At 32.7% G+C, this 27792-nt stretch overlaps 1 protein-coding gene across 1 annotated transcript; it reads right to left on the bottom strand.

Moving 5' to 3' along the window:
- Positions 1 to 278: 278 nt before the first annotated feature.
- LOC126883674 (uncharacterized) lies at positions 279 to 24226 on the bottom strand. Its single transcript, XM_050649334.1, has 2 exons — positions 23165 to 24226; positions 279 to 299 (listed from the first exon to the last, which is right to left on the bottom strand). The coding sequence occupies exons 1-2, from the start codon at positions 24224 to 24226 to the stop codon at positions 279 to 281; spliced, it is 1083 nt and encodes a 360-aa protein (XP_050505291.1).
- Positions 24227 to 27792: the final 3566 nt, after the last annotated feature.

Below are 27792 nucleotides of genomic sequence, written 5' to 3'. Positions count from 1 at the left end.
TTCCATGTTGTGTTTTTGAGACAATCATAAATTTAGTTTTTTTCTTGTTTATTTTGAGTCCATATCGAATGCAATAATCGTTAATTCTATTTAACAATTCTTGTAGCGACTCCAGGGTGTCTGCCATTATAACGGTGTCATCAGCGAATCTTATGTTATTTACTATTCTTCCGTTTATAGAGATTCCATCACTTAGTTCCGCTATCGCTTCCTGAAATATGGCTTCACTGTACACGTTAAACAGTAGCGGTGACAGTACACAACCCTGTCTTACCCCTCTATGGACCTCTACTGTCGACCTATAGAAGGCAAAAAACAAAAGTTAAAGAATCAATGGGAATTGGTAGTGGGACTGATGACGTTTACAAGCCTGAGTGGCCTTTTTATGATATCATGGCGAAAATCTCATATAGCGACCAATGCCGGGTTAAACAAAGTTGTTGTGCATGACTGAAGGTTACTGAGTTGGTACGACTAATGTAAGTGTATAGGGGGTTGCCTCCCCCCACACCACAGTCTTTTTTATTTTTTTGGACAAACTGTTTTTTCCTAATTTTATATGATGTATAATCAAAAGATACATGCAACCCTAAACAACCCTTTTTTCTAATAAACAATAGTTTTTTGTGCTGTTTGCGCAAATAATTATTACTTAGGTTGGTCGAATTCACTCAGAAGCCTTCCCGGGTTCATGTACAACAACTTTGCTTGAGGTCATCCTATTATGATCAAATGCATAGTTTACAGGGGCGTCATTTGGGCGTCCGGGGGGGGCATTTGTCCCCCCTGGCCCTAAAAAATGACTAAAATTTACAAAAAATACATCAATATTCATCATAACATCATATATAATGTATTGTATATACAGGGTGTAACAAAAATACAGGTCATAAATTTAATCACATATTCTGGGACCCAAAATAGTTCGATTGAACCTAACTTACCTTAGTACAAATGTGCACATAAAAAAAGTTACAGCCCTTTGAAGTTACAAAATAAAAATCGATTTTTTCCAATATATCGAAAACTATTAGAGATCTTTGATTGAAAATATCCATGTGGCATTCTTATGGTAGTAGTACCTTAAGAAAAAATTATAGTAAAATTTGGACACTCCATAAAAATTTTATGGGGGTTTTGTTCCTTTATACCCCCCCCCCAAACTTTTGTGTACGTTCCAATTTAATTATTATTGTAGTACCATTAGCTAAACACAATATTTTAAAAACTTTTTTGCCTCTTGGTACTTTTTCCAAAAGTCAGTTTTTATCGAGATATTTTGAATATTTGTCAAATCCACCACATATTTGTATATGGCTAAGTACGATTATGGAGACTTGGTAATAATATGAAAATTTATTTATGATTTACATGTTTAGGTATATTTTGAACCATATTAAAAAAGCAGTAATATCTTGATAAAAAGTGCCTTCTCGAAAAAATACAAAGAGGCAAAAAAGTTTTAAAAACACTGTGTTTAACTAATGGTACCGCAGTAAATGTTTAATTGGAACATACACAAACATTTGGGGGGTTTAAAGGAACAAAACCCCCATAAAAGTTTTATGTAAACATATTAAAAAAGAAGCCGCAACTCGATAAAAACTGCCTTATCGAAAAAATACTAAGAGGAAAAAAAGTTATAGAAATATTGAATTGAACTAATGGTACCACAATAATAATTTAATTGGAACGTACACAAAAGTTTGGGGGGGTTTAAGGGAACAAAATCCCCATAAAATTTTTATGGGGTGCACAAATTTCACTATAATTCTTTTTTAAGATGTTCCTGCCATAAGAATGCCACATGTCCATTTTCAATAAAAAATCTCTAATAGTTTTCGATATATTCGAAAAAATCGATTTTTATTTTGTAACTTCAAAGGGCTGTAACTTTACCGGTGTTACCTTAGCCATAAATTCCATCCATAATTTTTTTTTCATATTTTCACAAAAATTTGGTATAAATTTATCAAAAATGAATAAAACAGATAATATTGACAAGAAAAATGTTATATATGTTATATATGTTTGGAAAAAAAAATTAAACGGGCGATGTATTGACGGTGAGTAGATAATGCCACTCAAATTCAAAAATCCTTTATGGATGGTACGTTAGTCAACTTTTTTTCTCAGTTTTTTGTTAAATTCTCAAAGTAAATATAATAAAGCATAACATATAAAAAAATCGTGATGGAGGTATTTTCCAAAACAAGCGAAAAAAATTCTGAAACTTAGATGTATTGCGCGCTATTCGTTAATACGTCTCAAATTCAAAAATCCTTTATGGATGGTACGTTAGTCAACTTTTTTCTCAGTTTTTTGTTAAATTCTCAAAGTAAATATAATAAAGCATAACATATAAAAAAAACGTGATGGACGTATTTTCCAAAACAAGAGAAAAAAATTCTGAAACTTAGATGTATTGCGGGCTATCCGGTAATACGTCTCAAATTCAAAAATCCTTTATGGATGGTACGTTAGTCAACTTTTTTCTCAGTTTTTTGTTAAATTCTCAAAGTAAATATAATAAAGCATAACATATAAAAAAAACGTGATGGAGGTATTTTCCAAAACAAGAGAAAAAAATTCTGAAACTTAGATGTATTGCGGGCTATCCGGTAATACGTCTCAAATTCAAAAATCCTTTATGGATGGATCGTTAGTCAACTTTTTTTCTCAGTTTTTTGTTAAATTCTCAAAGTAAATATAATTAAGCATAACATATAAAAAAAAACGTGATGGAGGTATTTTCCAAAACAAGAGAAAAAAATTCTGAAACTTAGATGTATTGCGGGCTATTCGGTAATACGTCTCAAATTCAAAAATCCTTTATGGATGGATCGTTAGTCAACTTTTTTTCTCAGTTTTTTGTTAAATTCTCAAAGTAAATATAATAAAGCATAACATATAAAAAAAATCGTGATGGAGGTATTTTCCAAAACAAGCGAAAAAAATTCTGAAACTTAGATGTATTGCGCGGTATCCGTTAATACGTCTCAAATTCAAAAATCCTTTATGGATGGTACGTTAGTCAACTTTTTTTCTCAGTTTTTTGTTAAATTCTTAAAGTAAATATAATAAAGCATAACATATAAAAAAAACGTGATGGAGGTATTTTCCAAAATAAGAGAAAAAAATTCTGAAACTTATATGTATTGCGGGCTATTCGGTAATACGTCTCACATTCAAAAATCCTTTATGGATGGTACGTTAGTCAACTTTTTTTCTCAGTTTCTTGTTAAATTCTCAAAGTAAATATAATAAAGCATAACATATAAAAAAATCGTGATGGAGGTATTTTTCAAAAGAAGCGAAAAAAATTGTGAAACTTAGATGTATTGCGCGGTATTCGTTAATACGTCTCAAATTCAAAAATCCTTTATGGATGGTACGTTAGTCAACTTTTTTTCTCAGTTTTTTGTTAAATTCTCAAAGTAAATATAATAAAGCATAACATATAAAAAAATCGTGATGGAGGTATTTTCCAAAACAAGCGAAAAAAATTCTGAGACTTAGATGTATTGCGCGCTATTCATTAATACGTCTCAAATTCAAAAATCCTTTATGGACGGTACGTTAGTCAACTTTTTTTCTCAGTTTTTTGTTAAATTCCCAAAGTAAATATAATAAAGCATAACATATAAAAAAACGTGATGGAGGTATTTTCCAAAACAAGAGAAAAAAATTCTGAAACTTAGATGTATTGCGGGCTATTCGGTAATACGTCTCAAATTCAAAAATCCTTTATGGATGGATCGTTAGTCAACTTTTTTTCTCAGTTTTTTGTTAAATTCTCAAAGTAAATATAATTAAGCATAACATATAAAAAAATCGTGATGGAGGTATTTTCCAAAACAAGCGAAAAAAATTCTGAAACTTAGATGTATTGCGCGGTATTCGTTAATACGTCTCAAATTCAAAAATCCTTTATGGATGGTACGTTAGTCAACTTTTTTTCTCAGTTTTTTGTTAAATTCTCAAAGTAAATATAATAAAGCATAACATATAAAAAAAACGTGATGGAGGTATTTTCCAAAACAAGAGAGAAAAATTCTGAAACTTAGATGTATTGCGCGGTATTCGTTAATACGTCTCAAATTCAAAAATCCTTTATGGATGGTACGTTAGTCAACTTTTTTCTCAGTTTTTTGTTAAATTCTCAAAGTAAATATAATAAAGCATAACATATAAAAAAAACGTGATGGAGGTATTTTCCAAAACAAGAGAAAAAAATTCTGAAACTTAGATGTATTGCGGGCTATCCGGTAATACGTCTCAAATTCAAAAATCCTTTATGGATGGATCGTTAGTCAACTTTTTTTCTCAGTTTTTTGTTAAATTCTCAAAGTAAATATAATTAAGCATAACATATAAAAAAATCGTGATGGAGGTATTTTCCAAAACTAGCGAAAAAAATTCTGAAACTTAGATGTATTGCGCGGTATTCGTTAATACGTCTCAAATTCAAAAATCCTTTATGGATGGTACGTTAGTCAACTTTTTTTCTCAGTTTTTTGTTAAATTCTCAAAGTAAATATAATAAAGCATAACATATAAAAAAAAACGTGATGGAGGTATTTTCCAAAACAAGAGAAAAAAATTCTGAAACTTAGATGTATTGCGGGCTATTCGGTAATACGTCTCAAATTCAAAAATCCTTTATGGATGGATCGTTAGTCACCTTTTTTTCTCAGTTTTTTGTTAAATTCTCAAAGTAAATATAATAAAGCATAACATATAAAAAAAATCGTGATGGAGGTATTTTCCAAAACAAGCGAAAAAAATTCTGAAACTTAGATGTATTGCGCGGTATTCGTTAATACGTCTCAAATTCAAAAATCCTTTATGGATGGTACGTTAGTCAACTTTTTTTTTCAGTTTTTTGTTAAACTCTTAAAGTAAATAAAATAAAGCATAACATATAAAAAAAACGTGATGGAGGTATTTTCCAAAACAAGAGAAAAAAATTCTGAAACTTATATGTATTGCGGGCTATTCGGTAATACGTCTCACATTCAAAAATCCTTTATGGATGGTACGTTAGTCAACTTTTTTTCTCAGTTTCTTGTTAAATTCTCAAAGTAAATATAATAAAGCATAACATATAAAAAAATCGTGATGGAGATATTTTTCAAAAGAAGCGAAAAAAATTGTGAAACTTAGATGTATTGCGCGGTATTCGTTAATACGTCTCAAATTCAAAAATCCTTTATGGATGGTACGTTAGTCAACTTTTTTCTCAGTTTTTTGTTAAATTCTCAAAGTAAATATAACAAAGCATAACATATAAAAAAAACGTGATGGAGGTATTTTCCAAAACAAGAGAAAAAAATTCTGAAACTTAGATGTATTGCGGGCTATCCGGTAATACGTCTCAAATTCAAAAATCCTTTATGGATGGATCGTTAGTCAACTTTTTTTCTCAGTTTTTTGTTAAATTCTCAAAGTAAATATAATTAAGCATAACATATAAAAAAATCGTGATGGAGGTATTTTCCAAAACTAGCGAAAAAAATTCTGAAACTTAGATGTATTGCGCGGTATTCGTTAATACGTCTCAAATTCAAAAATCCTTTATGGATGGTACGTTAGTCAACTTTTTTTCTCAGTTTTTTGTTAAATTCGCAAAGTAAATATAATAAAGCATAACATATAAAAAAAAACGTGATGGAGGTATTTTCCGAAACAAGAGAAAAAAATTCTGAAACTTAGATGTATTGCGGGCTATTCGGTAATACGTCTCAAATTCAAAAATCCTTTATGGATGGATCGTTAGTCAACTTTTTTTCTCAGTTTTTTGTTAAATTCTCAAAGTAAATATAATAAAGCATAACATATAAAAAAAATCGTGATGGAGGTATTTTCCAAAACAAGCGAAAAAAATTCTGAAACTTAGATGTATTGCGCGGTATTCGTTAATACGTCTCAAATTCAAAAATCCTTTATGGATGGTACGTTAGTCAACTTTTTTTCTCAGTTTTTTGTTGAATTCTTAAAGTAAATATAATAAAGCATAACATATAAAAAAAACGTGATGGAGGTATTTTCCAAAACAAGAGAAAAAAATTCTGAAACTTATATGTATTGCGGGCTATTCGGTAATACGTCTCACATTCAAAAATCCTTTATGGATGGTACGTTAGTCAACTTTTTTTCTCAGTTTCTTGTTAAATTCTCAAAGTAAATATAATAAAGCATAACATATAAAAAAATCGTGATGGAGGTATTTTTCAAAAGAAGCGAAAAAAATTGTGAAACTTAGATGTATTGCGCGGTATTCGTTAATACGTCTCAAATTCAAAAATCCTTTATGGATGGTACGTTAGTCAACTTTTTTTCTCAGTTTTTTGTTAAATTCTCAAAGTAAATATAATAAAGCATAACATATAAAAAAATCGTGATGGAGGTATTTTCCAAAACAAGCGAAAAAAATTCTGAGACTTAGATGTATTGCGCGCTATTCATTAATACGTCTCAAATTCAAAAATCCTTTATGGACGGTACGTTAGTCAACTTTTTTTCTCAGTTTTTTGTTAAATTCCCAAAGTAAATATAATAAAGCATAACATATAAAAAAACGTGATGGAGGTATTTTCCAAAACAAGAGAAAAAAATTCTGAAACTTAGATGTATTGCGGGCTATTCGGTAATACGTCTCAAATTCAAAAATCCTTTATGGATGGATCGTTAGTCAACTTTTTTTCTCAGTTTTTTGTTAAATTCTCAAAGTAAATATAATTAAGCATAACATATAAAAAAATCGTGATGGAGGTATTTTCCAAAACAAGCGAAAAAAATTCTGAAACTTAGATGTATTGCGCGGTATTCGTTAATACGTCTCAAATTCAAAAATCCTTTATGGATGGTACGTTAGTCAACTTTTTTTCTCAGTTTTTTGTTAAATTCTCAAAGTAAATATAATAAAGCATAACATATAAAAAAAACGTGATGGAGGTATTTTCCAAAACAAGAGAAAAAAATTCTGAAACTTAGATGTATTGCGGGCTATCCGGTAATACGTCTCAAATTCAAAAATCCTTTATGGATGGATCGTTAGTCAACTTTTTTTCTCAGTTTTTTGTTAAATTCTCAAAGTAAATATAATTAAGCATAACATATAAAAAAATCGTGATGGAGGTATTTTCCAAAACTAGCGAAAAAAATTCTGAAACTTAGATGTATTGCGCGGTATTCGTTAATACGTCTCAAATTCAAAAATCCTTTATGGATGGTACGTTAGTCAACTTTTTTTCTCAGTTTTTTGTTAAATTCTCAAAGTAAATATAATAAAGCATAACATATAAAAAAAAACGTGATAAAGGTATTATCCAAAACAAGAGAAAAAAATTCTGAAACTTAGATGTATTGCGGGCTATTCGGTAATACGTCTCAAATTCAAAAATCCTTTATGGATGGATCGTTAGTCAACTTTTTTTCTCAGTTTTTTGTTAAATTCTCAAAGTAAATATAATAAAGCATAACATATAAAAAAAATCGTGATCGAGGTATTTTCCAAAACAAGCGAAAAAAATTCTGAAACTTAGATGTATTGCGCGGTATTCGTTAATACGTCTCAAATTCAAAAATCCTTTATGGATGGTACGTTAGTCAACTTTTTTTCTCAGTTTTTTGTTGAATTCTTAAAGTAAATATAATAAAGCATAACATATAAAAAAAACGTGATGGAGGTATTTTCCAAAACAAGAGAAAAAAATTCTGAAACTTATATGTATTGCGGGCTATTCGGTAATACGTCTCACATTCAAAAATCCTTTATGGATGGTACGTTAGTCAACTTTTTTTCTCAGTTTCTTGTTAAATTCTCAAAGTAAATATAATAAAGCATAACATATAAAAAAATCGTGATGGAGATATTTTTCAAAAGAAGCGAAAAAAATTGTGAAACTTAGATGTATTGCGCGGTATTCGTTAATACGTCTCAAATTCAAAAATCCTTTATGGATGGTACGTTAGTCAACTTTTTTTCTCAGTTTTTTGTTAAATTCTCAAAGTAAATATAATAAAGCATAACATATAAAAAAATCGTGATGGAGGTATTTTCCAAAACAAGCGAAAAAAATTCTGAGACTTAGATGTATTGCGCGCTATTCATTAATACGTCTCAAATTCAAAAATCCTTTATGGACGGTACGTTAGTCAACTTTTTTTCTCAGTTTTTTGTTAAATTCCCAAAGTAAATATAATAAAGCATAACATATAAAAAAACGTGATGGAGGTATTTTCTAAAACAAGAGAAAAAAATTCTGAAACTTAGATGTATTGCGGGCTATTCGGTAATACGTCTCAAATTCAAAAATCCTTTATGGATGGATCGTTAGTCAACTTTTTTTCTCAGTTTTTTGTTAAATTCTCAAAGTAAATATAATTAAGCATAACATATAAAAAAATCGTGATGGAGGTATTTTCCAAAACAAGCGAAAAAAATTCTGAAACTTAGATGTATTGCGCGGTATTCGTTAATACGTCTCAAATTCAAAAATCCTTTATGGATGGTACGTTAGTCAACTTTTTTTCTCAGTTTTTTGTTAAATTCTCAAAGTAAATATAATAAAGCATAACATATAAAAAAAAACGTGATAAAGGTATTATCCAAAACAAGAGAAAAAAATTCTGAAACTTAGATGTATTGCGGGCTATTCGGTAATACGTCTCAAATTCAAAAATCCTTTATGGATGGATCGTTAGTCAACTTTTTTTCTCAGTTTTTTGTTAAATTCTCAAAGTAAATATAATTAAGCATAACATATAAAAAAATCGTGATGGAGGTATTTTCCAAAACAAGCGAAAAAAATTCTGAAACTTAGATGTATTGCGCGGTATTCGTTAATACGTCTCAAATTCAAAAATCCTTTATAGATGGTACGTTAGTCAACTTTTTTTCTCAGTTTTTTGTTAAATTCTCAAAGTAAATATAATAAAGCATAACATATAAAAAAATCGTGATCCAGGTATTTTCCAAAACAAGCGAAAAAAATTCTGAAACTTAGATGTATTGCTGAAACTTGTTTTGGAAAATACCTCCATCACGATTTTTTTATATGTTATGCTTAATTATATTTACTTTGAGAATTTAACAAAAAACAGAAAAAAAGTTGACTAACGATCCATCCATAAAGGATTTTTGAATTTGAGGCGTATTAACGAATAGCTCGCAATACATCTAAGTTTCAGAATTTTTTTCGCTTGTTTTGAAAAATACCTCCATTAAGATTTTTTTATATGTTATGCTTTATTATATTTACTTTGAGACAAAAAACTGAGAAAAAAAGTTGACTAACGTACCATCCATAAAGGATTTTTGAATTTGAGACGTTTTACCGAATAGCCCGCAATACATCTAAGTTTCAGAATTTTTTTCTCTTGTTTTGGAAAATACCTCCATCACGATTTTTTTTATATGTTATGCTTAATTATATTTGTTTTGAGAATTTAACAAAAAACTGAGAAAAAAAGTTGACTAACGATCCATCCATAAAGGATTTTTGAATTTGAGACGTATTACCGAATAGCCCGCAATACATCTAAGTTTCGGAATTTTTTTCTCTTGTTTTGGAAAATATCTCCATCACGTTTTTTTTATATGTTATGCTTTATTATATTTACTTTGAGAATTTAACAAAAAACTGAGAAAAAAAGTTGACTAACGTACCATTCATAAAGGATTTTTGAATTTGAGGCGTATTAACGAATACCGCGCAATACATCTAAGTTTCAGAATTTTTTTCGCTTGTTTTGGAAAATACCTCCATCACGATTTTTTTATATGTTATGCTTAATTATATTTACTTTGAGAATTTAACAAAAAACTGAGAAAAAAAGTTGACTAACGATCCATCCATAAAGGATTTTTGAATTTGAGACGTATTACCGAATAGCCCGCAATACATCTACGTTTCAGAATTTTTTTCTCTTGTTTTGGAAAATACCTCCATCACGTTTTTTTTATATGTTATGCTTTATTATATTTACTTTGGGAATTTAACAAAAAACTAAGAAAAAAATTTGACTAACGTACCATCCATAAAGGATTTTTGAATTTGAGACGTATTAATGAATAGCGCGCAATACATCTAAGTTTCAGAATTTTTTTAGCTTGTTTTGGAAAATACCTCCATCACGATTTTTTTATGTTATGCTTTATTATATTTACTTTGAGAATTTAACAAAAAACTGAGAAGAAAAGTTGACTAACGTACCATCCATAAAGGATTTTTGAATTTGAGTGGCCTTATCTACTCACCGTCAATACATCGCCCGTTTAAATTTTTTTTTCCAAACATATATAACATATATAACATTTTTCTTGTCAATATTATCTGTTTTATTCATTTTTGATAAATTTATACCAAATTTCTGTGAAATTATGGAAAAAAAATTTATGGATGAAATTTATGGCTAAGGTAACACCGGTTGTAACTTTTTTTATGTGCATATTTGTACTAAGGTAAATTAGGTTCATTGGAACTATTTTTGGTCTCAGAATATATGATTTAATTTATGACCTGTATTTTCGTTACACCCTGTATAGTGCTTGCCCCCCACCCCCCAAACAAAATTTCAAATGACGCTCGTGATAGTTTACGATTTTATAAAGGACATACAAACTTTTTTATATTGTGTCGTATAAACATCAAAAACATGGTATTATAAAAATAATTATTTTTCAAATCAAAATGTCAATTTTAAAAACAAAAAAAACTTCCAACGTGGGGAATGGAACCCGGCTTGCCTGGGTGAAAGCCAGGAGCTAGGTATTTTAGGCCATGATGGATGTAAGTAAGCCACGGAGATAAATATTTGACATATAGTTGTAGGGTTTTCCATCTAGTTTCATATTTTATCTTTTTTTGCCTAAAAGCCCCGGTTTTGGGCTGGCTGACACACCATTTTTTAACGGAACACCTAACTCAATAAAGAAAAACACCCATGCTAAAATGCTCCGGTCAAATTTTACACTACCTCCCTGACTATTATAAAGCATATCCAAAGTTGGTCCAAAATTTGTTTTTGAGCAACGATTTTTTTACAAGTTAATAATTTAACATATTTTGTTAAAAATAAAATACTTACATTATGTGTGTAATTATTGATTTACATGGAATGTGCATACTACACATTTCACACCATATTCTAAACGAAAACATTGGAAAAGATAAGAAACTTGACAAACGCAATGTAATCAATGCCAAAATTAAATGAGTCACATATACAGGGTGTAACAAAAATACAGGTCATAAATTTAATCACATATTCTGGGACCAAAAATAATTCGATTGAACCTAACTTATCTTGAAGTTACAAAATAAAAATCGATTTTTTTCAGTATATCGAAAACTATTTGAGATTTTTTATTGAAAATGGACATGTGGCATTCTTATGGCAGTAGCATCTTAAGAAAAAGTTATAGTGAAATTTGAACACCCCATAAAAATTTTATGGGGGCTTTGTTCCTTTAAACCCCCCTCCCCCCCCCCCCCAAACTTTTGTGTACGTTCCAATTAAATTATTGTTGTAGTACCATTAGTTAAACACAATGTTTTTAAAACTTTTTTGCCTCCTAGTACTTTTTCGAAAAGTCAGTTTTTATCGAGATACATATTTCGAATATTTGTCAAATCCACCACATATTTGGTTAAGTACGATTATGGAGACTTGGTAATATAGACCGGGAGATATTATACAGAAGTTCAGCCACGATTTTCTAAGTCCTGCCTTTTGCAATACTGGAAGGGTAGACGATGTACTTACAATCTGTGGAAACATCCACAAATTTCCTGTGACATTTTCCTGTAAAAATTAGATTTTCCCAAAAAATAAAAATAGGGTTTTGCGATGAATTTCCAAGTCCTGCCATATCCGTAGATAGACAGGATACTATCGATTTTATGAAGAAAATTTTTTGGGCAGGAGGGTTGCAAACGGGGTAACGGAGTATATATGTATACAAACATGTAAGGAAAATAATGAAATTTTCATGATTTTCTAGGTCCTGCCAACTAAATAAACTAAACATATTTATTTAAAAATGATCAAAAAAAATATTGGCATGACGTCTCCTAATGTTTAAGTATACTTGTCCCTTGGAAAATTCTGCGGAAAATTTTCACCCTGATTCCGTGATTTTCTTAGTCCTGCCTTTAAAAAGTTATAATACTCAAATACAATCAATACCTTTTCGGTACTCGGCAGGAAGGTTAAACGGTTCTTGTAAAAAGTCAACGATTTTCTGATTCATGCCATTTTGCACATGTTTCAAGAATCTTAATATAAGTCTATTTACAAAGAGGCAGGATGGTTTTATGGTTATTTTGTATACAGGGTGGGGCATTAGTGTGACAAAGTCCAATTACTCGTTTGTCGTAAGATATACGAAAAAAGTTATTTAGGTAAAACATGGGCCACAGATAGGACTATGATTTAACAGAATTTTCTAATATACAGGGCTACTCGTTTTCACAGGGTGACACAAATTTTTGTTTTTTTAAATGTAATACCCTGTATATTTTTACATTTTTGGATTCTACTCGATGTTCTCTTTAATAAAATATAGTGTTTTGAAATATTCTACGAGGTAGTTTAAAATATAATTACGTTTTTTTGTTAATTTTGTAGGAACATTCACACCCTATACATATCGTTAGTGATTTGATATCCAAACTTCTATTAATTTATGTTTAAACGATTTTTAATATAGTCTACTATTGTCAGTTATTAATAGTGTACCAAAATGTTTAATTTTATTATACGGGGTTAGTTGAAACTCGGAATGAGTATTTTCTGAGTTTTCTTAAATGGGACACCCTGTATTTTTGTATTATAATAAAATGATATTTTATGGTACCTTTTTATTTGTTAAGCATTTTCTATACCATATAAAATAAAATCCCCATAAAATTTTTATGGGGTGCACAAATTTCACTATAATTTTTGTTTAAGATGTTCCTGCCATAAGAATGCCACATGTCCATTTTCAATAAAAAATCTCCAATAGTTTTAGATATATTCGAAAAAATCGATTTTCATTTTGTAACTTCAAAGGGCTGTAACTTTTTTTATGTGCATATTTGTATTAAGGTAAGTTAGGTTCATTCGAACTATTTTTGGTCCTAAAATATGTGATTTAATTTATGACCTGTATTTTTGTTACACCCTGTATAATCTCAATCAAAAGCACAGACTGTCGCGGACCGCGGACCATGGGAAGACCTCTGTTAGAATCCGCGGTGGTCGGCTGTTCGTGATGATCCGTAGAATCGCAGACCATGGGAAGACCTCTGTCTGCGGTGCGTGGTGGTCCGTGCTCGTCGGCTGTGCGTGATGATCCGTAAAATCGCAGACCAGTGGGAAGCCGCTATAAGACTCTTCAATTTGTTAAGAGATGTCGCTGGATCACGTCCCAATGGGAATTTGAATGATCTTTTAAATTCACCTTAAATCGTCAATACGTAAATCATAACAACTATAGAATAACATCTTACTTTTATTGTTGTATATTCTAACAAATTTTAATAGTTTTTTTCTACAAACGTGTTAAAAATGCAATAATACAGTTTAAACTAAATTTTAAAAAACCTTTTAAACTACCTTTTTTAAATTGCGCAAGTTGTACCATTAATATTAATGTTAATAAATGAAATATAAATATTTTGACGTTTTACAATTTGACAATTCACTTTTAACTGCAGTGCCTTAAAAATTTTAAAGCACTAGTGCCTTAAAGTAGCATTTTTAACGCTCCTATGGATTGCTAAAAATTGCATTTTTAACACTGTTGTAGAAAATTAGTATATTATTCAACGAGCATGTAATGATGGCTATTACTCACGATGATGAAGTTTGCGACACGAGCCGTAGGCGAGTGTCGTAATTCATCAGAGTGAGTAATAGTCATTACATGCGAGTAGAATACTATACTTTTTCTACGATCTTTTTTATTTTAATTAGTAAAAAATTTAATTATCAACTACTCGAGATTTAAATTATAATAATTTACAAGAATTCCTAAATGCTATTTACTCCTAGTAAGTGGCTGAATAATTGGTTGCCGACTATTCCCAAATTATTATTTATTGTAAAAATACAACTAGAAATAGTCAAAGTTCTATTCGTTTCCGAAAAATTATAAGCTTAAATTTGTACCTACTGTCAATTAATCTAATAAATAGCTGTTGTCGGTGGACGTATTTCAATAGTTATAATGTATATTTACATTTAACTATATATAATATAATAATACAACTATACATAATATGTTATAATATATTTACCATACTATAACTTGAAAAATAAACACAATATTAGTTATAAATTCCAATTAATATAAAAAAAATGAGCAAATGTCATTGTCACTAAAATAAATGATAAACGTTAAAATTTTTAGTAAACAAGATATAAACGTAAAAAATATACTGACATTATTACAGTTAAAATTCCTTTAAAAATTTTTCGAAGTTAATTATTGATATAAATTACAATAATTATTGTATTAAATAAACAACTTTCAGTAATTTTATTTGCAGTTTATATATGATTAATATTAAAAGTGACATGCGTCATTTGAATCTAACTTCAGCCCGTGAGTAATGACCCGTGAGTAACTTCAGTCCGTGAGTAATGAATTATTTCCACCTACCTCTACCGAAAGTATACTTTTCCGGACCTGATTGTAAGGAGCAAAGTTGTAGGAAAGTAAAAGTGACGTCATGGTATTTCATTCATGAAATATAACTTATTGACGCCCTGTACTATATCTATTTTCTATTACGTAAGTGTCTATACATTTTAACGTTTATTTAAAAAACACTCTGTATTTTGCAGAATGGTAAAAAACAGTAAATTGTTATTCTGATTTACCAATGTTTACATTAATAATTTGACTTATATTTGACAGTTGACAGTTATATTGTACCTACTTGTTAGTTTTAGTTCTAATAAATTTTGTTGGTTAGTTACATAAATAAATTAAGTAAAAATGAAAAAATGACTTGTTATTTGAGGAAGGTGGAAAAACCGGGTCTAGGACATTTCGGCGTCGCCGTTTCGGCGTGGCCATTTCGGCGTGGCCGTTTGGGCGTAGAGCCGTTTCGGCGTAGGCCGTTTCGGCGTCGGCCATTTCGGCGTCAGAGATTTTATTTTAGTTGACTAAATACCTACATTGGAGTCTATTAGTAAGACATTATTTTGAAAAAAATCTTTTAATATAGTTATTTAAGTAGATACATTGGAGTCCATTGATCACAAAATTTTAATATTAATGGTAGATTTGTATATGTCAATTTTATACTTATGTGTGTGTGCTTGTTATTTAGCTCATAGTTAATGTAATATCTGTAATTGGCTTCTAGCTGTAGATATTATATATAAATAAATGAATAAACAAGATTTTGGAAAAATGAATATTTTATTTTAGTTATTATTTACATGTTATAATTAGATATGTGCTAGTCCAATTAAAAATTCTGAAACATTTATACTTACATACAAGACATTTATATTTAACCTACAAAACTTATTCACGAAATATTAATTAAAATAAAGTACCTACTTACATATTATAATTATGTGCTAGTCCTCTTAAAAATTCTAAAACATCCCCGTTTGCATCAAAATTTCCCACAAGCCGTGAAATGCGATCATCTGCGTCTCTGTATTTTCTTAATTTCAATGGTGGGAGATTACCTGCCACAAGTTGCTCGAAATAGACATCTCGACCTTTCTGCACCTGACGCAGGCCATCTATAAATTTCCATATGGTTGGATGATCTGCTCCCAATTCCATCTTGAGTCTTCTATGGGCGGCCTCAGCGTGATTATTTGTCCGGTCTTCTCCATCCAGAGTTCTCTGGTAGAGGTTCCACATCCTTTGGGGAAATAAACTTGGTCTTCTGCCATTTCCTCTTCTGTTCATACGTCCAATATAGTAGTCTTCAAACCAGTCTACAAGTGGTTGGTGTTCAGCAGGTAGAGCTTCCGCTAGAACGGCAAAGGCATCATCTAAATGTTCGATAGGAACAAATGCTAATGCTGTCAACATTCTGCAATTTAAAGCGAATTGTGGATCAGCATTATACTCTCTCGTATATCCCATAGCAGCCACTTGTTTCTTCATATTTTGTGCCAAATGGAAAAAACATCCATTGATGTCGACGCCTGGAAAACAATCTTCCATTGCCTTAAATGCCGCCTGTTCGAAATCGCAATGGATTGCTCTGGGTTGCAAATTTGGTACAATTTGTCTGATCAATTCAAACATACGGGTATATGTGGATCTTGTTTTATTCGGCAGCATGGCATAAAATATTGGATGGACTCCATTATATTTTGTGGCCATAACTGTGTATACTTGTAAAAATAGAGATGGTGCTATAGCAAATGTACCGTCACCATACCACACATCTGAGGTCTGTAGATGTTGCAGCCACGATTCTCTCCCGAAAATCAAAATTCTTTGCAATCCTTCTCCATCATCTGCTAATAAAAAATTTTCTTCTACACCATCTTGTAACGTGTAAACACGATAAGACTCGGGAATTACTAACTCTTCAACAGTTGTCGGATTTGATGGGGCTGCATGAACTTCGTTACGTTTTCGTCTGATGAATTTTCTCATCGCGCCAGTGTTTGGGAGCCGACCATGACAAGCTTGACTTGTATTTCTCAGGCACTCATTGATTACCACTATTGTCCCTTCGTTTGTTTCTGTAGCACGCTTTTTCATTTTTGTAACAACTTGTGCTACTTCCACGTCCATCGCCGAGGAGTCGTGAGTGTGAACATTTACTTTCTTGATGACTTCACCATCTCTTGTATGTATTCTTGCTTTGCACGTTTGTTTCCTCTCACACCTCCAAAATTTTAGGGATTCATCGCTTTTACTAACAGCGTCAAAAACATACATGAAACCATCAGTGGTAAATTTCTCTCTTCCTCTGGTCGATAAAATTTTTCGTTCCATAGCTTAAAAATTCTTCGTCTGTATATCGTATAAATACTACTATGAAATATTATAAGACACTACATAAACTCTTAAACTGATCTCTGTTCGAGGTATTTCCTAATAATAGTACATTATATACCGCGGGACTGAAGTAGTACATTTAATCCTGAAGGTAAAGTTTATGGCCCGACCGCAGGGAGGGCCATAATTTACCTGAAGTTTTACCTAAGTTTTCGAGGAAATGTTAATAACATTATTATGTGATTTATAGAATTTTGTATTTAAATTTTCGAAGAAACTGCAATAAATATAGGGATAACTATTATTATACTAACTAATGGTAAATATTTTAAAAGCAGATTCCTTTCAAGAAAATATTGTATAATTTAATTTTTTTTAAAAATATACATTCTGCAAATATTTTTGCTTAAAAAAGATATTTTAACAATATTAAAATTCTCCGTCTATATACCATATAATGTATGTCTAATTAAAGTTGAAAAATGTCAGTTATCATCTAATTAGCTCTGGGACAATTAAGAGAACAGCAATTATTATTAATATGCATTAATAAAAAATCCAATATAGGTATTTGCAGAATAAAATATAACAAAATGTTTATAAAAGAAATATATTTAGTTTATTTTTCTACTTGACCATTAATGTTAAAATTGTGTGACCAATGAACTCCAATGTATTTAAATAACTATATTAAAAGATTTTTTTCCAAAAAATTGCCTGACCAATAAACCTCAATGTAGGTATTTAGTCAACTAAAATAAAATTTCTGACGCCGAAATGGCCGACGCCGAAACGGCCTACGCCGAAACGACCTACGCCGAAACGGCTCTACGCCCAAACGGCCACGCCGAAATGGCCACGCCGAAACGGCGACGCCGAAACGTCCCATTCCGGGAAAAACCATATATGTATAACATGGAAGTAAAGTGCCTTTTCCTCCCTTGAATGATTACTGCCCTTTCATTCTTGGGAGGAAAAGTAGTACTTTCCTCCCTTGTTATACAAATAGCTATTACTCACGGGTACAGTAATGGGTGCTATTATCTATGAAAAAATAGCGAATAATGAGCATATTATTAAACGGTCGTAGAAAATTAGTATATTGTACAACAAGTGAGAAAAAAGATATATTTCTCACGAGCGCAGAAGTTTGTTGGCAGTAGCCGAGGCACGAGACGAGGTCCGCAAATCAAGCGAGGGAGAAATATGTCATTTTCTTATGTGTTGTACACTGTACTTTTTCTATGGATGCGGTTTTGTCAAGAATTCAAACTTCAAAATTAAATAATTTAGGTGCTTTTAGGTATATTATACCTACGCATAAACTGAAATAAAATACATATACCTACATGTTACATGTAGGTATTTAATATTCTAAAACTTATATACCTTATTTTTTTGAATTCTAATTAACAGTTATTTTTGAACAGTTTTGAAAGGCAATTCCTGGTAAGTTTTGATTTAACACATTTATTTGACAACATTAATTGTGTTTGTATTGTGCATGTTACCATAGAAACGGCGATCATAATATGGAAGATCGTAGGAGAACCCGTGAGAAAAAATATTTCTCACTGCAATGGCCGACTTTTCTCACTGCCTGAGGAATTGTTCGTTTTTAATGTATGTAAGTACCTAGTGAGAGAAGTTGCATATTGTATAGCATCCATAGAAAAATGTATTTTTTCTATGGATGCTATACAATATGCAACTTCTCTCACTACTTACGTACATTCAAAACGAACAATTCCTCACGCAGTGAGAAAAATCGGCCATTGCATTGAGAAATTTTTTTTTCACGGGTTCTCTGCTGGTTTTCCATATACGATCGCCGTGTCCATGGTAACATCCACAATACAAACACAATTAATGTTGTCAAATAAAATGTGTTGGAGCAAAACTTACCAGGAATTACCTGTCAAAAGTGTTCGAAAATAACTGTTAATTAGAATTTTAAATAAATAACGTACGTACATAAATTTTAAGAATATTAAATACCTACTACCTACATATATATATTTTATTTCAATTTATCCATAAAATTTACCTAAAAGCACCTAAATTATTTAATCTTGAAGTTTGAACTCTTGACAAAACACATGCATAGAAAAAGTACAGTGTACAACAAATTAGAAAATGACATATTTCTCCCTCGCTTGATTTGCGGTCCTCGCCTCGTGCCTCGGCTCGTGCCAACAAACTTCTGCGCTCGTGAGAAATATATCTTTTTTCTCATTTGTTGTACAATATACTATTTTCTATTCTCATAATATAATATATTAATTATAATGTCACTACCTGTATCATAATGAACTTCATTATGATACAGGTAGTGACATCATAATTGATATATTATAGTAAAATGTATTTTTTCTATTCTCATACTATAATATTATATCAAATTGAAGAGTCTCAGATGCAGAATTCACCATTATAATAAAATTAAAATGGTAAATAGTTGTTTAAATCTGAGACTTTTCATGTTGAAAGTTCTTTCTGGTACAGTGGTACCTCGATATACGAGCGCCCTAATATGCGAGTGTTTTGAGATAGGTACGAGCCGCCAAGCGAGCGATGTTTTGCTTTGAGATGAGAGCAAAATTTGAGATACGAGCAACCGCTTTTTATTAAAATTCATGCCTCTTTTTGACTACCTACTTCTAACTTGAAGGAGGTGATAAAGGGTATAATGTGAGCTAAGGGCGTTACAATAATTTCCAAGCTCCGGACCTCTCTCCATGAAAAGATGGAGAACCTAATGATGGTGTGGGTGACAGAAAAGCAGATTCAAGGAGAAACCTTAACACAAAGCATCATATGTGAGAAGGCACGGGCAATTTATAAAAGGGAGGAAGAAACAAACCTCTTTGGACAGTTTTTTTAAACAAGCTGCAGATGAAAATGAGCAAAGTGTGACGAAAAAAGCAAACACCACTGACGAAAATTAAGCGCTTCCGTAAGCACCTCACTTTTCCTTATGTTTTTACAGAATATGTATGTATTTTTTGTTATTTATAAATAAGTGTTTATTCTTGTAAAAACATTTTTCTTATTTAAAAATACTTAACAAAAACAACTAAAGTGATTTTTTGGGACTGGAACGGATTAATGACATTTCAGTTAATTTCAATGGGGAAAATTGCTTTGGCATACGAGCAATTTGATATACGAGCAAGGTTACGGAACGAATGACTCTCGAATATCGAGGTACCACTGTACATCCTTAATCTGCGACTTTTACAATTTATAAGACCGCAGACGACGAATATAGAAAAAAAAAGGCTTCCTTGCAATCACATTCCGTTTTCATTCGTCTAGGAAAAGGCCAGACGAGGAACTTTCTAGTACTCAAATCTAAGTAAAGATAGAAAAGTAAAAGATGGTTTTGCTTGTTTTTGATTCAGAGGGATGCACAATCTCTCGACAGCTATTTCCACCATTTCAGGCTTCTTCAACAGCGCTAACGTGCACTCCTCTTGTTCCACCGTTGCTAAAGTCTACCCGTTATTAGCCGGCCGGAGAAGTTCGGAAGAAATAATACGATATTTCCTTCACCTGAGCTTTATTTTAAGAACTTTACTTTACTTATACAAAAAATACAACAACTGAAAACGTGAACAACAAACATTTCTGTCTTGGAAAAAAAAGATTGACTTTTTAGGTTATGATAGTCTTCTTCTTTTTTACATAATGCTTCACAGGTGATCCGCGGTGCGAAATCAATCCGAATTTGATTTTCTAACATTCTCCCACCTGAGAAACGGATCAACCATGAAACATTTCTCATTAAAAACTAGAAAATAAATTTACAAATTACAAGTAACGAGCTGGCTTCTTAGTAACACGTCCACTACGCGTAATTTTCGCATCGGGTACTCTGCTTTTAGATATCACTCCCGAACGCGTTTCATCTTGATGAACTTCAAATTGCTGAGACTGGTTGTCATCTAAGTTCTCAACATCAGGAAAATCTATGGAATCACCCTCACGTTCCAAGAGAAACAGTCGCTGCACTGGTCGTAGAAGTTCACCTCGCGACGTTTTGACTCTTACTAAACGTGTACTTCCATCTTTACCGGGTAAAAGTTCCATGACCCTTCCAATAGGCCACTCAATACGCTTAGCATTGTAGTTTTCTACTAAAACAATATCTCCCATCTTTACGCTCAAATTTATTCCTTTGTGATACCTAAGTTTTAGTTGACCAAGATATTCTAGTCTAAACCTTGCACGTAATTGTTCGCGTAGACGTTGTGTGTTTCGAGCACTACGCGAGAGTGAAGTATTGTCTATCAAATCACAGTCTGGCATTTCACTTCCCGCTAAGTCACGCAGAAACATGGCCGGAGACATAGCTATCAAATCGTTCGGGTCATTAGAAATGTAAGTTATTGGTCGAGAATTCACCACTGCCTCACAATCGCAAATTAATGTTAAAAGTTCTTCATAGTGAAGACTTGAGTGTCCCAATACTCGACGTAATAAGTTCTTTACTATACCAATAAGTCTTTCAAAAAAACCGCCCCACCACGACGCACTAGGGGGATTAAACTTCCATTTTATACGTTGCGTTGATGAATCCCGCGCGATTAAGTCCCAGTCTATATTAGCGAATGCATTTTCCGCACCGCGGAAATTCGTATCATTATCACTATAAAGTATTTTAGGCCGGCCCCGTCTAGCAACGAACCGACGTAGAACTTGCAAAAAGGCCATTGTAGAGAGCGACAAAGTAAGCTCCATATGCACCGCTCGATAAACTGCACACGTGAACAAGCATATCCACGCTTTTTCACCACTTTTGAGGTATAGTGGACCGGCAAAGTCAACACCTGTGATTTCGAAGGGGACAGCATCTCTTACTCTATCCTCTGGCAACGGAGGTGTTTGTACAACGTAGGGCTTAGAATCAAACCTTTTACAAATTGAACATTTTTTAATAACAGACTTAACAGTGCGTCGGCCACCTACCAACCAATAATTTTCACGCAGCTGGGCTAATAAACTTTGGGTTCCTATATGACATAAACTTCTATGCTTATCCATAATGAGAGCATGAACAGCGCTATGCTTGGCAGGTAAGACAACTGGAAATCTATAATCTAAGGTATCTTCTCTATTGGCTATTCTTGATTTCAGACGTATTACCCCCCTTTTGTCATAAAATGGATTAAGACATTTTATCTTCTCATCGTTCAACCCTTTAAAACTTTCTTGTTGAATTATCTTGAAAATAAACTCTTCGCCTTTGCTCAATTCTTCTATAGTTAATTCACCTTTCATTTTTTGATCTGAATGCTTTAAATTGTAAGCTAGTCTGAAAATATATGCTATCATACGAATAGTTTTGGTAAATTTACTAAAGTAAGATAAGTGCCAAAAATCAACGGGATTTTCATTAACAAGGGTTGTTACCACTTTCTTCTTATATTCTTTAGCAATTTCTTCTTCATTTACCTCCAAAACTTGAGTCGGCCAATTTTCTTTGGGTTGGTATAACCATCTAAGTCCCTCCCACCATTTTGACTCAAAAAGTGTTTTAGGATCACAACCACGAAATGGTAGATCTGCCGGATTCAGCACACCTGGAAGATGGTGCCACTGATCTGTAGAACTTAATTCTCTTATTTCACGAACCCTATTCCAAACAAATGGACCCCACTCATCTTGCCTTTGAATCCAGGAAATGACAGTTGAAGAATCACTCCAAAAATATTTCTCATAACAATCTCCACTGAAGTTTTCTTCTACCTGACTATAAAGCCTAGCTGCAATAGTTGCACCCATTAACTCTAGACGTGGAATGGTTAGCTTTCTTAACGGCGCAACTCTGGACTTCGCAGCTAGCAGGTGTACTGAAACCTTGTCGCCTCTTTTAATTCTACAAAAAACCACAGCTGCATATGCAAGCTGACTAGCATCACAAAAGGTATGAATGCTAGTTTCTTCTGAAGCAGTTCCAAATGATATCCAACGAGGAATCTCAATGTTAAAGAGGTATGGTAACTCAGCAACCCAATGTTTAAACCTATCCGAGACTTCATCACTAACAGGATCATCCCAGGGTGTTTGTTTCTCCCATAACTGCTGTAACAACAATTTAGGTATCAAAGTGGTTGGAGCAGTAAAACCTATGGGATCAAATATTTTTTGTGCCATGGAAAGAAGTTTTCTTTTTGTCACAATGGAAAGATCTGGTTCCAAAGAATCGCTGTTAATTTTCAAAACGTCTCCTTTGGTGAACCACTTAAGACCCAGAACCATTACATAAAAATCATCACTGTCGGAGTTTCCAGAAAACTCCCACCCTCGTAAATCAAACTGCGCATCAGACATTGCAGAAACCGCTTCCCTAATAAAAGTGTTTAAACTCTCTCGGTTGGTCATGCTACAAATGCAATTATCTACGTAGAAGCTTTTGGCTAAACGCTCAATGGTTTCCTTTGAATATTTAGCATTAGGTAAAGAACAATTTTCGAGGCATTTCGACAGGTGGTAATCAATGGTAGCCCCAAGTAAGAACGGACTACAATTCACACCAAAGACTACTCTTTTGTGTCTTAATACAATTTCTTCACCGTTATCATTGAGCCATAAAAACTTTAAAAATTCGCTATCATTTTTATTGACACTTATTTGCAAAAAAGCCTTCTTAATATCAGAGACAACTCCAATTTCAAATTTACGAAATTTAAGAAGCAAAAGTGGAATACTTTCAATCAGATTTGGTCCCTTTTCAAGGCACTGATTAAGTGAAGGTTTATTTTTCTCTCTAGCTGAGGCGTCAAACACTGGCCTCACAGCGGTCGTAGATCCCTCCTTTAACACAGGTCGATGGGGTAAAAAATGTCCAGTGGTGGAGTCACTATTTGTTTTTTCTATTATTTTCAAATTTTCCCATTCCTGAAATACTTCATTACAACGAGAAAAGAGATTATCTCTTTTGAGCTTGGACACGACCGAATGTAAACGACGTTTTGCCACATTAAAATTAGCTGGTAACGACGGATGCCCTTCCAGCCAAGGAAGTCCAACCTCGTATCTGCCTTCTTGGTTTATGATTACAGTTTGTAAAAATAACTCCTTCGCTGCCAATGCCAATTGCTCCTTGGACTTCTTCTCACTAGGCTCCTGAATCCCCAAAACATCCAACTCCCACAGTTCAGTAATGGATGGATTAACAAATAAACTTAAACAAGTCATATTAGCTTGTGACACTGGGCTTGTATTTGCAGATTTCCCCATTATTGTCCATCCAAAGTATGTTTCAACAGCTACAAGTCCACTAGGTAATATATGACGCCTCCCTGTATAAAAAATATCAGCAACATTTAACCCCAATAAAAGTTCAATCGGACCACTACCTTCCGTATCAGATAATTCAATATTTAAAGACTTTAATTCCTAAGTCCATGGACCATAAATAGCTGAAGGTATTTCGTTGCAAATATACGACTGATCTAAAACTTCCATATTATAAGTGTAGTCTCCATAACTTGCTAAAACATCATAACAAAAGTGTGTACTATTTGATTCAGTACCTCCAAAAAGACAATGAACGATTTTTTCCCTTCGTTTGGCTTCCAAACCCAAAGCTGAAGCTACAGACTTCAAAAGATACGACCTCTGTGAACCACTGTCAATTAAGGCTCTCACAACACAAGTACCATTAGGACCCTTTAGATTAACTCGAACAGTTTGCATAAAAACATGAGTGTGAGTAAAATTACTTAAAGTTTGGTCCTTTGGAGTATTATCAACATTTTGTTTATCTGTCAGATCAGGAAATTTTCTGGTAGAAAGGTTAGGACACATAAGTGGAACATGGGATTTGCTGCATAAAATACATCTTAAACGTGTGCGACATTTCCTCGCCTGATGACCCCCCTTCAAACAAAAGAAACATGCCTTATGTTTAGACAAACAATTTTTCTTTTCTTCTAGATTCATTTTCTGTGCCTTAAAACAAGAAGTGCTCTCATGTGCTCCATCACAAAACAAACATTTGACAACATCTGTACTATTTAACAAACCAGCAGCAGTGTAAAATAAAGGTTCCCTCTTGACATTGCGTTTACGAACATGTTCGCTATCAGATTTTAAATTTAAGTTACTAAAATTCTGTGCTAAACCAAAACCATCGCTAGCTAAAGATATTTTTTGTTCATTTTCTACCTCAGATCTCAAAAAACTCATAAGGTTGACTAGTTTCAATTCCAAAGTTGTGTCTTTATTCATATTAGAATTCAAAGAAAGATTTGATCCTAAATTACGATCAGCCGAGCTTGCTGTACTGCAAAAACTAGATCTCTGCCAAATTCTCAAAATATCCTGTGGCAAACAGGATTCAATCAATGGATACAATATTGCGGCATATTTATCCGAGGTTATCCCTAAAGTATCTAAAGCTCTCAACTGTGTTTCAATGCTGTCATATAACAGAGATAATTCTAACTTTTGAGTAGCCATAGAGTTTTCTAAAACTAACTTAAGTAACTCTCTAACATAAATTTCTATCTGAAGATCCTCCCTGCCAAACCTAGCCTGCATGCACTCTATAATCTTTTGATAATTATCAGCTACCATAGGAAAACTTGTAACAAGTTGTCGAGCCCTACTGCCTTCAACAGTTGCTTGTATCAAATATTCTATTTTATCACATTTATCTATGAATGAATCATCGTGAATATTTTTGAACTGTGACCAAAAAGGTAGCCATCCCTTTATATTTCCATCATAACGCTTAAACTGAATAGAGGGCAACTTAAATCTACGCTTACCTTTTAATTCTTCTTCTGAACTTACTGAGTTACCAGAGTCATCAACCACTTTCACTTCATTACGAGCATTTACCAGCCTTTTAAATAACATGTGTAACTCTGTAAACCTCATTTTGTATCCATCGCAGTCTTCCATCTCAGCAAGAAGGTTCTCTTCAGTGGCTTCAACCAACATTTCACTATAAATCTCATTGTCTGCTACCTGTAGTTCAGTATACTTCAATTCAAAACACGTCCAATCTGTTTCAATTGCATCAAAATCGGGCTCACTTCTTTTAAACAAAGAGTACAAACGATTGCCTGCCTTTGTAAAACTTGTTCTCAGCACTTTTCTATGCTTCTTTTTTGCTTCAATCGCAGCCATTTTAAATCTTTAATTTGTTGCCCCTTGGCTGACTGTATTTCTCTCGACTTCACTAAACTGTTTTTTTTTTCTCGTAAATCAATAATTATGTACGTAAAATACCAACAAAAGTTCCAACAAACTCACGTGTCCTCTGTCACGGTCGCCAAAAATGTTCCACCGTTGCTAAAGTCTACCCGTTATTAGCCGGCCGGAGAAGTTCGGAAGAAATAATACGATATTTCCTTCACCTGAGCTTTATTTTAAGAACTTTACTTTACTTATACAAAAAATACAACAACTGAAAACGTGAACAACAAACATTTCTGTCTTGGAAAAAAAAGATTGACTTTTTAGGTTATGATAGTCTTCTTCTTTTTTACATAATGCTTCACAGGTGATCCGCGGTGCGAAATCAATCCGAATTTGATTTTCTAACACCTCTGAATCGAAAAACAGCTCAACCACCAATTAAGGGGAATTTGAAAGATCATTCAAATTCCCATTGCATCTAAGACTCTTCAATTTGTTAAGAGATGTCGCTGGATCACGTCCCAATGGGAATTTGAATGATCTTTCAAATTCACCTTAAATTGATGATTGAGCTCTTTTTCGATTCAGAGGAGTGCACGCTAGCGCTGTTGAAGAAGCCTGAAATGGTTGAAACAGCTGTCCAGCGATTGTACATCCCTCTGAATCAAAAACAAGCAAAACCATCTTTTACTTTTCTATCTTTACTCAGATTTGAGTACTAGAAAGTTCCTCTTCTGTCCTTTTCCTTGACGAATGAAAACGGAATGTGACTGCAAGGAATCCTTTTTGTTTTCTATATTCGTCGTCTGCGGTCTTATAAATTGTAAAAGTCGCAGATTAAGGATGTACAGTGGTACCTCGATATTCGAGAGTAATTCGTTCCGTAACATTGCTCGTATATCAAATTGCTCGCATGCCAAAGCAATTTTCCCATTGAAATTAACTGAAATGTCATTAATCCGTTCCAGTCCCAAAAAAATCACTTTAGTTGTTTTTGTTAAGTATTTTTAAATAAGAAAAATGTTTTTACGAGAAGAAACATTTATCTATAAATAACAAAAAATACATACATACTCTGTAAAAACATAAGAAAAAGTGAGGTTCTTACGGAAGCGCTTAATTTTCGTCAGTGGTGTTTGTTTTTTCGTCACACTTTTCTCATTTTCATCTGCAGCTTGTTTAAAAAAAACTGTCCAAAGAGGTTTGTTTCTTCCTCCCTTTTATAAATTGCCCGTGCCTTCTCACATATGATGCTTTGTGTTAAGGTTTCTCCTTGAAGCTGCTTTTCTGTCACCCACACCATCATTATTTTCTCCATCTTTTCATGGAGAGAGGTCCGGAGCTTAGAGATTATTGTAACGCCCTTAGCTCACATTATACCCTTTATCACCTCCTTCAAGTTAGAAGTAGGTAGTCAAAAAGAGGCATGAATTTTAATAAAAAGCGGTTACTCGTATCTCAAATTTTGCTCTCATCTCAAAGCAAAACATCGCTCGCTTGGCGGCTCGTACCTATCTCAAAACACTCGCAGATTAGGGCGCTCGTATATCGAGGTACCACTGTACCAGAAAGAACTTTCAACACGAAAAGTCTCAGATTTAAATAACTATTTACCATTTTAATTTTATTATAATGGTGAATTCTGTATCTGAGAC

The sequence above is a fragment of the Diabrotica virgifera genome, chromosome 4, assembly GCF_917563875.1.
Source record: "Diabrotica virgifera virgifera chromosome 4, PGI_DIABVI_V3a".
Taxonomy (NCBI): Eukaryota; Metazoa; Arthropoda; class Insecta; order Coleoptera; family Chrysomelidae; genus Diabrotica; species Diabrotica virgifera.
The sequence above is the reverse complement of the archived record's forward strand: the minus strand, read 5'-3'. Positions and strand labels throughout refer to the sequence as shown.

What these genes read in the sequence shown, in the direction of transcription:
- LOC126883674 (XM_050649334.1), bottom strand. Translation starts at nt 24,226, where the DNA reads ATGGGGAAATCTGCAAATACAAGCCCAGTGTCACAAGCTAATATGACT. An exon ending in TGGAACCAGATCTTTCCATT is followed by an intron (nt 300 to 23,164) that starts GTGACAAAAAGA and finishes TGCCTTCTATAG; the next exon opens with GTCGACAGTAGAGGTCCATA.